Source organism: Apostichopus japonicus, chromosome 20 (assembly GCF_037975245.1).
Source record: "Apostichopus japonicus isolate 1M-3 chromosome 20, ASM3797524v1, whole genome shotgun sequence".
NCBI classification, from domain to species: domain Eukaryota; kingdom Metazoa; phylum Echinodermata; class Holothuroidea; order Aspidochirotida; family Stichopodidae; genus Apostichopus; species Apostichopus japonicus.
Genome location: NC_092580.1, coordinates 19,913,462 through 19,926,521, shown reverse-complemented (window position 1 = coordinate 19,926,521; position 13,060 = coordinate 19,913,462). Strand labels below are relative to the sequence as shown.

The following is a 13,060-nucleotide window of genomic DNA, read 5'->3' as shown; positions in this document are numbered from 1 at the left end:
TACTCTGACTACAAATAGACATTGCTATATGTTGTGGACACTTAAATAAATTATATTTTGGAAATCAAACAATTTCGATTCAAAAGACATAACAAAGGCGTATAAGTAACTTACGTCTTTATTTTATAAATTGAAAAAGTCAGAGAGCCTTTTGTGTCGATTTCTGTAAAAGTGTTCATATTATTGGATCTTAAAAATCCCATAAAAACTGCAGTTTGTTAGTCTGACTAGCCAGGTGTCATTCAAATCAAAAAGAAAAAGACAAATAAATGTTAAAAACATTCCAACTTGATTCTCTCACATGATTTGTGATAATATGACTAAAGTATCTGGACTGCAAAATTGTTAGAAACATATAGAAGCATTGATTCACCGTTACATGATGACTAAAAGGTGACCATTTGGTGAACAAAGGCTAGCAAATATTCTTCATATCAACAATTGCAATCTTTGTTTTTGCAATTCCCTGCAGGTTTGGTAAAAAAAAAAAAAAAAGCAAAATTTACTGCCAGTTAGTAACCGGCAAAGGATGACAAAAATTACCAGGAAAAGAAGCAGAGCAAGATCTCCAAAATAATTTGAAAGCAAGACTTTGTCTTGAGAGCGTCGGCTGAGGTCGATCCTGGTCCGTCTACCACTCCGTCATTCCGTGAGGTTAGAGTCTGTGGATAAGACAACATGGGAGAAGTCTCATGCATGTGTGACAGGCACATTAAGGTGTAATTGTGAATACTGCCCTCTATTTGCAGAGTTGAATATGTTGCTGAAGTTTGGGGAACTTCCAACCTCTAGTTAACAGTACAACCATCAATGTTATGGTGACATATGCATCATTCTTGCTTCTGTAGATGTGTCATAATATACAAATCCTAAACCTTTTATCTTTAATTATTAGCCAATCCTGCAGTTCTCAGGGTACACTTTCATGTATATTTTCCCTCGCTGACTTTCATGTATATTCAGGAAGACAGGATTATCTAATTTAAGGAGTTTGAAGAGGGGAGTTTGTTTGGAACAAACTAGTCAAGATCCACAATAAAGAACAGACAGTACCACAGATGGTGTCTTAGTCTACTCTTTTCAATTTCCACCTGTTACACATGTTTATACATTCACATTTTGTGAATCATCTAAGTAACAACAGTGGCAATCACATAAGAGGAAAATAATCTGATACGACTCACAACAAGCTTGTAAGTTCTAAGTTCAACTGCTTGTGGCTTACCCTTCATGTCAGATTAATTACAGTAACGTATGGGAGATTTGTTTGGCGTCCTTGCTGGTTTATATGACGGCTACTGAAATCACCATAGTAACACTTTCAAAGGCATGTTCTTCCTCTACAAAAACATCTTTTCGTTTTTGCACATAGTCATTAAGCCCCCACTTATTCCCCACCCATCCCCTACTCACAACAATAATATGTATACAAAGTTTGAGCTATGTCTGAGGCAATTAGCAAAAGACATAATAACATCCCCCCCCCCCGTAAAAAAAAGAAAAAGAATAAATTAAGACACCAAAACTTGCATCAGAAGCAAAAGAAGGGTGAAGTGGAATTGAATTATTAGAATGTATGAGAACTGAAATCATTCACAGACCTGAATAAAGTCATTAGTGGCCTCCAGGTGTTGGCAAAGAGAGGGCAGAAACTTGACCAATTTCTTCGCTACTTGGTGGGCAGAAAGTTGATCGAGGCGAGAAAAACCGACACTGGTTTTACTCTTGGCCTGGTGAGGAAGTGGTGAGAGCACATTTAGAGGTTGGTTTGTGATACATACTAACGAAGAAGGCTAAACTTGAACAGACACGAAAAAATCTTAAAAGCCACCAGAGTCTTCCGTGGGTGTGACACTTGGCATCCTTCAAACTGGAAAGCAACTATAGTTTTTTTTTAATTTTAATTTTTTTTTTAAATTTCTTTATTCCAGTCTAAATTACAAAATTTATGAATAGGACACATAATAATGATACACAAAAGACGTAAAATGTACAATCATGAAAGCATGAACAAATAAGATGGATTAGAAGGTTTTTTTTTTTAGAATGAAAGTAGATAAATGAGTTCTTTAAAAGCATAATTCTAAAAGTTGGCAAGATAGTAGGATTTCGTAGATTGGACTTGTTTGTTCTATTGCACAGTGATCTTCCAGTCTGCAATTGTAACAAGTCCTTCAAGGCTTTAATATCAAAACGGACTGGTCTGGTCGATCACTTTGTTCTCTAGCAATACCTTTGACCAATGCAGAGAAAATAACTTCTACGCTTGCTCTGGCCAAGGTAATTTACGACACTATTAGTGCTATGTACAGGGTAGTTCTCAATTAGCAGAAAAATTGATAAATGTTTTGATACCGTAAGTCCCACAATAATGTAGGGAATTATACATAACCTTAAAGTAGTCAAGTTTCATTTCAAGTATGCAAATAAAAGTCAAACTGTTGAAATTTGGAACGATAAATATGTCTATGAATCATGTACTGGTGACGAAACATTAATCAATGAAAAAAACAACTAAATAGGCTGATATTCCATTCAAGCTACCCATATCTGTGATGCACAATCTGCGGTCTTAACAAGCGGTAAAAGAAAGTAACAGCACAAGAGAACGTACGTGTAAGAAGGTCTTCTTTCTTGTAGTCAGTGAATGCTTGGTTTTGTCCAGAAGATCCCTTAGCAGAAACTCCAGCTGTGACGGTTGAAGTTGGAGAAGCTGAACTTCCTGAGAATGTGTTGATAGAAATAATTATTTCTTATTTCAATATGGACTATAATATCCTTCTTTCTTCCCTCCATCCCTTGTCTACTAATCCCCTTACATAGATCTATCTCTTTGTGTTCACCATGCTCATTAACCTGTCTGTATTCTGTGCATGTTTTTTTCCCTTCTGTTACTGTTACTTGTCATTCAGCCTCTGAAGAAGATCCTGCTAGGATCGAAACGTTAGGCCAACTAACTTTTACACATTCTCTTACACATTCTCTCTAGTGGATAAGCAGTTTGATAACAGTTGTATTTCTACTTTAAAACAGGTAATAAAGTTAATAAAGGTAATAAAGTTGTGTCCATGATGTTTAAGAATAGCTGTGAGATCCTCTGTGGAGGAGTTCACTTCATTTGATATGATTGTCATTGTGTAAGTTTTGAAGAGGATGGTGTTATATATAGAAGACAGGAAGGATTTCAAATCTATAAAGGACAAGATTTCAAACTGGATAAAAGGAAGGGCACAGGAAAAAACACAAACCTTGGTATGAAGCTCTGAATCCATGATGCTTTTTGAAAAAAGTCCGCTGCTGAGGATGAGAAAGACATCAAGGTCTAACTCTCTGAAGAATCCTTTATAGTCCTTCAGGTTGGCTCTAACTTCTGGAGATGTTTCTTTGGTGGTGTCGACATCTTCTTCCTCATCCCTCTGGCTAGATAAAGTGGTGTCATTAGTGGGATTATTTTCTTTCTCCTGACTGGCTCTCTTCCTGCACAAACCGGAGATTAAGATCAGCAATAATAAGTTAAAAAACTTAAAATTTCTCTACGGATTATTGGAGCACTTATACCTCTTTAACATAAATGTTTGCTTGTGCGACATTGTAACTCGAATGCATACCAAATAGATTCTTTTGTCACCTTCAAATGGACATATAAGTTGACATAACTTCAAAATGCGTAGGTTGTGGCTAATTAATGTAAGAAGGCTTAATGTATTAAGAAGACATATTCAACAAAAAGTTTGCAACTCCCAAGACAAAACAAGAGTTCAAAAGTTAATTGACATTCTCACAATGTGTACATAGCCTAACCATTAGTCAGCATATGACACATACCTCATACAGAGTAACGTGATTTCCAGTTCTCATAGAATATCAGTTCTGGATATCAACAATCTTTCCAGTTTCCCACAAAAATGGTCACGGAAAGATAAGGGTCATAAATTGAAAATTTTGTCAATAAATACCTTGCGTGTATTCATAAACAAAAGAAAACAACTTGCTCAATCTGAATTGGTGTACCAGTGTTATGGCTAGTTTGTTGCTACGGTGATATGGAACAAATTGTGCAAGTGTGCCACCCATCATGTAGACTAAAATCTTCTGACACACATTGCTTGCTACTTCTGGCAAATCTGTCTGTTACCTTGCTTATTTGATTTTATCTTTTTACTTCTTGACTCCTCATTTGGTCTCTAAAATTTGACCATGAAGTAATTTCCACACCTGTTGTTTACTGTTATCTACTTTTTTGCCTATACTTGTAACTTAGAGTTATCTCATTTTATGTACAAGACCTGAAAAAAACCTGGATCATGCTGATGCTGCCCAACTGGGAAGAAGCTTTCATATAGAGTAAAATATCTTTCACTTTTACAAAATTGTTTCATCTCACGATTCTCGTTGCTTATCTACCAATGCCAAATATCAGTTTTGTATATTGTGCTGCAATGTGTTGTAATGTAACATGACTTAAACATAACTTAAACAATAAAATGTAATCCAAACTGTTGTAAGGCAATAAAATGTGTAAAGAAATTACAATTTCCATAATCTAAAAGGTCCATTAAAAGGTTAACTTTCTGAATATTTCCTGCAATCAAATCTCACACATAACTATACAGATCTGAAGTATTAACAGGTAGCACTGTGCAAAAAAAAATATGAAAAAATCAAAGAAATAAACAAGAACCATAATTTTTTAACAGTAGGCTTTCATTACCTTTTCTTACTTCCTTCTGCCTTAGTCTTTCCAGATGTTGAGGGACCTGTTCCATGACCTTTGACCTCTGGAGATATACTCAATTCAAAGCTGGCAGCTGGAGGTTTGTATCCTGGAGTCACTGTGAACAGTGATTGAAAGATTATACTCTCAACGATTTGTGACAACAAATGTTTGGGGCTTATAATAACCAAATATGATTTGCCTGGTGGGAAAAATGTGAATTACCTCTCAACCACCCACACCAGACAACAACAAAAAAGGAAAAGAAACCTAATATATATTTACATTAGTTGCTTACCAATGAATAAAATGAAAAAGCAATATATACACAATGGCAAAAGGGTACATACTCTAAGAAATGCTTGGTTGATTATCAATGATGATAATGAAGATGCTATAGTACAATAGGTGAGTTACAATTATGTTGTTAGGGAAACCATGCTGTTACTAGGGACCTAGATACTATGCTGTTTATAGCAAGTTAGATTCCATGCTGTTGTTAGGGTACAAGATATATTGCTAGAGAGCAGACACTGTACTTTTGAGGATACACTATATACCATGCTGTTGCTAGGGCGGTAGATGCTATATATGCTGTTGCTCGCATTCAAGGCAGTATGCTGTTGTTAAGGAATTAACCATGTTGTTCATAGGAAGCGACATAATATGCTGTTTATAGTATTTTAGTTTATATGCTGCTGTTAGGGTGCTAGATACATTGCTAGGGACAGAGAGACTGTACTATTGAGGATACACTAGATATCATGCTGTTGCTAGGGTGGTAGATGCTATACATGCATGCATGCTGTTGCTGGCAATCTAGACAGTCTGCTGTTGTTAGGGAGTTTACCATGTTCTTACTAGGAAGCTAGATAACACCCTGTTGGTAGGATCTAGATACCATGCATTAGCAAGAGAGCTTAATACAATTTTGTTGCTAGGGTGTTCAATATTTTAGACTGTCTCTGCCCTAATAAGATTCAAGTTGCTCAAATTAAATTCTATCAATTCAAGGTTACCTGCCAAGCACTTTTCCAACATATCTTCAAGTTTGGTGATGCACTGAACACGACCTATGACCTTTGCTTTCAGCTCGGGATCAGTCGCAACAGAGAAAGCATTGATCGTCTGAGAACAGAAACAAAAACAATGGAGCTTCAGAGTACGTAAAGACCTCATGAAACTAAAACCTAAGTGAAAAATTGCTTGATGAAAGTTAGAAATGAAAACTTCTAACTGATCAGCTGCATTTTTGTAAGTATTACTTTAGGCTCAATGTCAGTCAGAATGTCATTCTCCAACAACAACAAAATCTCTGAGAGCAAGTTTTAGTTTAGTTTAGAGACCCAAGTATCAGGAAGCCACACAGTAGCTTATTTGAGACCCTATCCGTGTTAGATCCTGGATGAAACACCGGCTTATTTCAAGCCTTCTTTTTGTGATAAGTATTCAGAGGATAACGAGGCAGGGGTGTGAATTCGCTCCCATTCCTGCTACCACGACCGCCATTTAACGTCCCCATTGGACGGACTAGAGTGTATACCCCAGCATCTGACCACTTTCTAAAATACTGAGGTAGGCAAAGGCACCCCATTTGACATCACTGCAGTGCAGCCATAACGAAAAAGGTTGTTTCAAAACCAAGTGAAGAATAGAAAAAAAACCTTTTCTCAAGTTCACAAACCAGAAATATAATCCACACATTACCACAGCACTGCAGCGATGTTTCCATACCAATATAGGTTTTCTAGATATTCACCATTCATATGCTATCTGGAATGCTCATTTATAGCCACAATTGATGATATCATTGGCTCTTCAGTGCAGGCCTAAAGGTAAATATTAATCCATTGTTTCATCAAATTTTGTAACTCAACAAAATACATGTTCTTTTAATTTTCATATAAACAAAAAAACACCCTTTTGAATAGTTCTAGCTTTCGGCTGTGATGTCATCGGTGGTCTGATCAAATTCCGTCAAAATGCGATAGATTTATATGTTTAAACTTCTTGAATCGAAGTGCTCAAAGCAAGGAAAAAGTTTCCCTAACTTGGTGCATGCATTGAAGTTTTCCTGTTTAATTCCTTTAAATGGGTGAAATTATTCATGAAAGTGCCTCACAATACAAAATGGACATTTCCTTTTTACACTGTAGCAATTTTAACCGTTTCTGTCAAGACCCTGTGGATTAAAATTATTATTTTTTTGTTAAATTTAATTTAAAATTTAAAAACAGGTGCGGTATCAATTTGAGTGATGAACATGGCAGTGACAGTGTCTATGGTCACAGCTAGGTATGTATAACACTATACCCATGTTAGGGAGCATGCAAAGTTACCATACACCACCATACTTCTGAAAGGCATAACAAATTTCAAAATAATATCATCCAACAGATAAATGTGACATAATGATATCGATTACACTGGTCAGGCTATACCTCTCTAAACCAATTCGCAGCGGTGAAAATACACCCACAAATCATTTCCTTTTCGTCCGATTGTAAGGAATCAATCTTGTCTAGGATCTCTTCCTTGAAGCTGTATAACGGACAACCAAGCAAGGCGTCGATGTCCTCCAGACTTCCCTTATTCTGAGATTTAATGCAGATCTGGAGAAGACGAAAATGAGGCGCCAGACAGACGGGAGACACCATTCTTGCAGAGGGTCTGCAAAAAGTAAACAAGAAAAAGGAGTGATTAAACCATTCCAGTGGTTACTTACCCAGGGATGTGCCCACGCTGGGCGGCACTGGCGGCCCCGCCCAGCACTAAAAATTATCGCCCAGTACTGTCTTAAAAATCGTGAATCCAGCCCAGCACTATTTTCATCTTTAATCCTGACATTCCTAACATTATATTCAACATAAATGAAAAAAAAATTAAAAAATGTAAATTGTTAGCAAAACTAGTACTTGTGTATGTGCTTAAAAAGCTACACAAGTGCCAGCATTTGGCATCTGAGCACCTTCAAAAATCGAAAAATTTCTCAACACACCTCCCCCTTAGACCCCTCCCCCAGGACGGCGATCAGTATACCCGGAATTAGGAAAGCCTGGGCACATCCCTGCATACCTTATATTGAGGAAACTAAAAGTCAACAGTTTGTTTAAATTTGTATTTACTTATTTTATTGCCAAACATTCTGGAGACAGTAGAGAGGACTTCTCAGAATTAAGCGGAGGTTGTATTGAAATAACTGTCACATTCGTCCAACTTCAGTGACAGACGCAACCGATGAAACTTGTAACATTTTGTTGAGGATACTAAATACTGAAACTTAAAACAAACATTTTTTAATATTTCGAGAGCGTGGTGACAAATTGGCTAAGGCGTCGGACTTGTGATCCAAGGATTGCTGGTTCGATTCATGCCTAGTTCATTACGTTGTATCCTTGGGCAAGATGCTTTATCTCACTTGCCTCTATCCACCCAGGGGTTAAATGGGTACCTGTGAGGTAACTTGTCATTGGGCGCAGTATATAACTGCTGCCGACAGGAGGGATTGTCTCTGGGACAGGTTATCATTGACCAGGGGTAATATAACGTCTGTAAAGCGCTTTGAGACCTAGTGCTGGTGTAAAGCGCTATATAAAAATCAAATATTAAAAATCAAATATTATTATTAAGTTATTATTAATATTATTATTAAGTTAATTGAACGAGTTTTTGCTACATTTTGCACAAAAACTAAATGAATTAAGACAGACTGAATGAATCTGCAGATCATGTCACATTATTGCAGTGTATATTAAATCCCTTACAAGAAATTTGTGGAATCTCTCCAAATGCAAGAAAGGAAGGAAGGTTTTCACGATCTATTTTACCTAGAGCAACTTGTGTGTAAAAGTTAGAGGGCCTGACGTTTCGATCTTCGCATGATCTTCTTCAGAGGCTGAATGACAAGTTACCATAACAGAAGGGACAAATACACACACAGAATACAGACAGGTTTAATAATGAGCATGGTGAACACAAAGAGATAGATCTGTAAGAAGATTAGTAGACAAGGGATGGAGTGGAGAAAGACACAGAGATAAACTGTACAGGGACAAAGAGAGGATTAAGGGAAGAGGGTAGGGAGTCTCCTAGCTCTCCTCTTCCCCCTGTTGGTTTCTCTTATAGAGACTTACACAGACTATTTAGTTTTATTTTATTTAGAATAACTTGTCTTGCATTCACTCTTTTCGAAGGCAGTTTCAATGAGAGAGAGAAAAAAAAGATTGCAAACTTTCAAGCATCAGATATATATCTGAAATAATACTTACTTTGGTTTCTTGGAGGAATCAAGCAGGGTATGTTTATCTTTTACTTCTTTACTGATGAGAGGGAGTAAATTGACTGCTATGCCACCTTGAGATTCTTCAGTTTCTAGGTTGTAGACTTCTTCCATTGGAAGACCATATTCACTATAAGAAAAAAAAAAAGTTGAACTTCTTCCATTGGAAGACCATTTCCACTATATGATAAAAAAAGTCAAACTTCTTTCATTGGAAGACCATATTCACTATAAGAATAAAAAATGTGAACTTCTTCCATTGGAAGACAATATCCACAATATGAAAAAAAAGTCAACTTCATTGGAAGACCATATTCACTATAACAAAGAAAAAAGTCAAACTTCTTCCATTGGAAAACCATATTCAATATCGGAAAAGAAAAGTTGAACAAGTAGGTAATATGTACTTTGTTAAAAATAAGTAGCAAAAATGCACACATGGTTTTCATTCTTCAAAAGGAGAACATTTTTGAAACAGATATTAAAACTAATCTGTGACTGCTTCATAAGCAGACCCTGAATAATAATGACTGCTTAAATAATGACAAATTAATGGACTTAAAACTTTTGAACAATTGGAGACATTAGCTTCAAACCATGAATGTTCTAAAACTGTTTGTGTTCGTGTGATATACAATTTGTTAAAATTCCATTTTTCCATAAATATGAAAGAAATTCACTTACTTTTTCAGCTGATCGATTTCGATGTCCACCACATAACCTTCCTGGAAATCATTCAGAATTATTTCTACAAACCAGTCCTGAAAACAGGAGAAATGTAACAAAGTTAACAATCTGTACTAAAAACAATGCAAACTTTCATGAAATTAAACAGATGCTATTTTCTTCTTTACATTTCGTTTCACAAAGAACGTAATGCCCTAAACTTTGGGAGTTTAAGTTAAGAAGAAAATAACGTGGGTGTACAATGTGTGTTGGGTCAGGAGGATTTGAGGGAGTGGTTTCATGCCAGGATCTTGTCTTGTATCATGTCTTGTATATGTCTATGGTAAAGGGTTAAAAGGACCGACCAGGAGCAAAAGTTGCTTTCGACTAATTACAGAAAGAATATATTATTCTAAACATCTAAACATAAGTGAACTTAAAGCAAACAGGTGCGATGTCAAAGTAGCACATTGACAGCAAAATCTTTTGTTTTCTTTATTTTTCAGTTTATTGTTTTTGACCTTGAATTGGATAGGATCCCAACTTTGCTCCAGATGATTTGAAGTTATCAATAACCCATGGTGCGTAGTTAGTTAATTAGTAGTTTAGCTCATTAGTAGTGAGTTAATTAGTTGTAATTATTTGTAGTTTATTAATGAATCCCAAGTTTGAAGAAGAAAATTGGATGTACATTTGAAAGAGAAACAAAATACAAAATTGTCAGTGTGAAACTGTGAATTTCAAATGTCAACATCAAATGTTGTGATCTAAAAAAGCAACAAGGTAGGAATTGGATGCAAATTTCACCGCGATGCTTAGAATATGTTTCTCTTTCATCAGTGAAAGAACATAAAGTTTTACCTGGAATATCCACTTATCATGGATGTTTTGTCTAAATATAATAACTTAGGAAAAGTGAGATCAGACTAACCTTCACTTTACTATCCACTTCCTGTTTATCAATGATTGATGACATCTCATCACAGAAGAGGCCTGCAACCTCTGGGTAAGCACTGCAGGAGGACTGAACTAATTTCACCAGGCTGGAAATCTGTTTGAACCTTCCATCACTACAAGGTTTACCATCACTCCTGGAAGGGGAAAAACAAACACATATATGTATACATAAAGAAATATACCTACTTAAGAATTTCTGTCAATTTTTAAGGCATAAGCTGAAAAAGAAAATTTGGCAACAAGTGGACTGCAAATAATTGAAGAAATCAAGAGCAGAAAATTGTGGTTGAACCTCCCCACTTTGGTGAGACTCATAATATCTTGTCTAGCAGTTTGAATTTTATTCAGGCCTAAATGTTCTCAAAGTTAATTTCTTCCATATCGCATAATTTGTTTTCGCAGGGCCAAGTGAGCAGAGAAAGAGTAGAATGCTGGGCAGGAAAAAATCAAAAATAATCTTGTCGATGAGTTCAAATATCCAGAGGAAAAATATATATTTCATTAATTCTTGTGGACAAAATGGTGAAATGCTATCAAACGAGGATCCTCAAAAATTTCACAGACACATACCCATCGTGGGAGATCTCAAAGATTTTGAAAATTTTCTCGACAACTTGAAAATGATATAATTGTAAGATTGGTTACCTTTTTTCTGACATCTTGCCAAAGATGGTGATGGCAGCAATAACCCCAATTCTGACGTTGCTAGGGTTCCTTAAGTTCAGCTGTTTGCGCATGTAGTTGTACAGTTCATCCTGCAAAATTAAGAAAGAACTGAAACCAACTGGAGGAATCACAAAGAGCTAGATAGTATTGAAAGCTTATGCATGTAACATGTACCGAGGAAATCTCATTGCTTTTTTCATTTTGATTTTTAAGGGAGTGTTAGCTCAGTGGTTAAAAAAATGCCTGTAACCTTTCAATCATAATGTCCCGAGTTCGAGTCACTCCAAGATTAATGTATGTCGTCCAGTCACAGAGTTGTTGACAATTGACAATTCATAATCGTGCACGTTAAAATATGAATCTATGAGACTGACTTCGGTCTGCTTGCGGCTTTGATAAGCCAATGATGGCTTCTTCGCCAGTTCCTGCTTGCAGGAGGATCTAAATACATACATACATACAAGTTACATACATTTTTGGGGGAGGTGGCATGGTAAGGAGATGGGGAAGTGTCCAGTGCTAGATCATCCATTCCGCAGATGAGGCCAGTGCCCTAGGGGACCCCTAGGCTCAAAGAGGCCTCCGTGAACACAGACAATACATAAAACTAAATGTTTTCAGTTTGTGACTGCAAGACTTGATAAAGAGGAGGGGCAAGCATATGATGCCTTGGAGCCCTAATAGATGATGTTAATCTGGCAGTGGGATTGTCTGTAAAAATTAAGTAAAGCTTTGACACATACTTGAATAGCCATTCTTTGCCCATCTTGTCCAAAGGTTAGTCCACTCAAGATGGAGAAGAGCTTCCGAACCTGGGGCAATGACAATCTGGACAGGTCTTCTAACATTTTCTATATTTAGAGAGAAAGGATACATTTTATTCAGGAGCTTATCTTTGATAGAGCCTCGAGTTAAATCCTTGTATGGGTATCGCTAGTTTGCGAAGGCTGGACCTAAATTGTGGAATAAGCTTCCTGACAGCCTTAAAGAAGTCCAAAATGCTGCTACTTTTAAGAGGCAATTAAAACACTACTTATTTGTCAATGGTTCTGATTTCAGCCAGAATCTCGACCAGGTTTAACTTTTGTATCGTTACTTTGAGATTTATTTAGTTGTTTTCCAGCACAGCAGTGTACACAATTTTCTGTAATAGTTGTGCTTACTGTATAAGCCTTAATTATTATTATTATTATCTTTGGCAGGGAAAAGTGGATAGGATATGAAAGGTGAGCAGAAAGAGAACGATATTAAAGCAATAGAAATATTATCTCGGACGCATTCAGTCTTTTGGGGCTCAAGATTTAACATATGACATTATATTTCACACATCAGAAATCAATTCAAGATATTAAACATGGTATCGAAAACATTACGATCTTAACATTAATTTTAAATTTTAAACAAAGCTAATGAAAACACTGACCTTGAAGAATATAGCAAACCTGGCTACTTCTTTGACCGAGGCTCTGACTAAATCGACCAGAAAATCAAGGCTGGCATCTCTTACTATTTCGTTCCCACCATTGATACATTTGACCAGAGCTCCTATCACATCCTGCAAAGTAGAAATACAACAAATCACAAAATATTATTCAAAATATGGCATAAACAATCCTCCACTGACTTGATAAGCATTTATTCTTGCTCAACATTAATTGCAAAGAGACTTGCAAAGTAAATCTGGGGATCAATTTTTCAAAAATGAAGATGAAAGTAGAATTCTGTACAAAAAGACCCCCCAAAAAAGACAAATAAAACAAGAAGAAAAGAAAAGAAAG

The 13,060-nt window shown here is 36.3% G+C and overlaps 1 protein-coding gene across 3 annotated transcripts in view; it reads right to left on the bottom strand.

Annotated features, from left to right (window-relative positions):
- Positions 1-13,060, bottom strand: part of LOC139960996 (Fanconi anemia group D2 protein-like) — a 98,613-nt gene that overhangs the window by 19,394 nt on the left and 66,159 nt on the right. For all 3 annotated transcript variants that reach the window (XM_071959758.1, XM_071959759.1, XM_071959760.1), the window contains 13 exons: positions 12,706-12,837; positions 12,026-12,133; positions 11,262-11,371; positions 10,591-10,750; positions 9,678-9,754; positions 8,983-9,123; positions 7,156-7,384; positions 5,734-5,842; positions 4,712-4,832; positions 3,249-3,477; positions 2,615-2,722; positions 1,602-1,730; positions 544-662 (listed from right to left, as the gene is read on the bottom strand). In XM_071959758.1, coding sequence (XP_071815859.1) covers positions 544-662; positions 1,602-1,730; positions 2,615-2,722; positions 3,249-3,477; positions 4,712-4,832; positions 5,734-5,842; positions 7,156-7,384; positions 8,983-9,123; positions 9,678-9,754; positions 10,591-10,750; positions 11,262-11,371; positions 12,026-12,133; positions 12,706-12,837 — 1,772 coding nt within the window. The remainder of the gene's footprint in view (positions 1-543; positions 663-1,601; positions 1,731-2,614; positions 2,723-3,248; positions 3,478-4,711; positions 4,833-5,733; positions 5,843-7,155; positions 7,385-8,982; positions 9,124-9,677; positions 9,755-10,590; positions 10,751-11,261; positions 11,372-12,025; positions 12,134-12,705; positions 12,838-13,060) is intronic.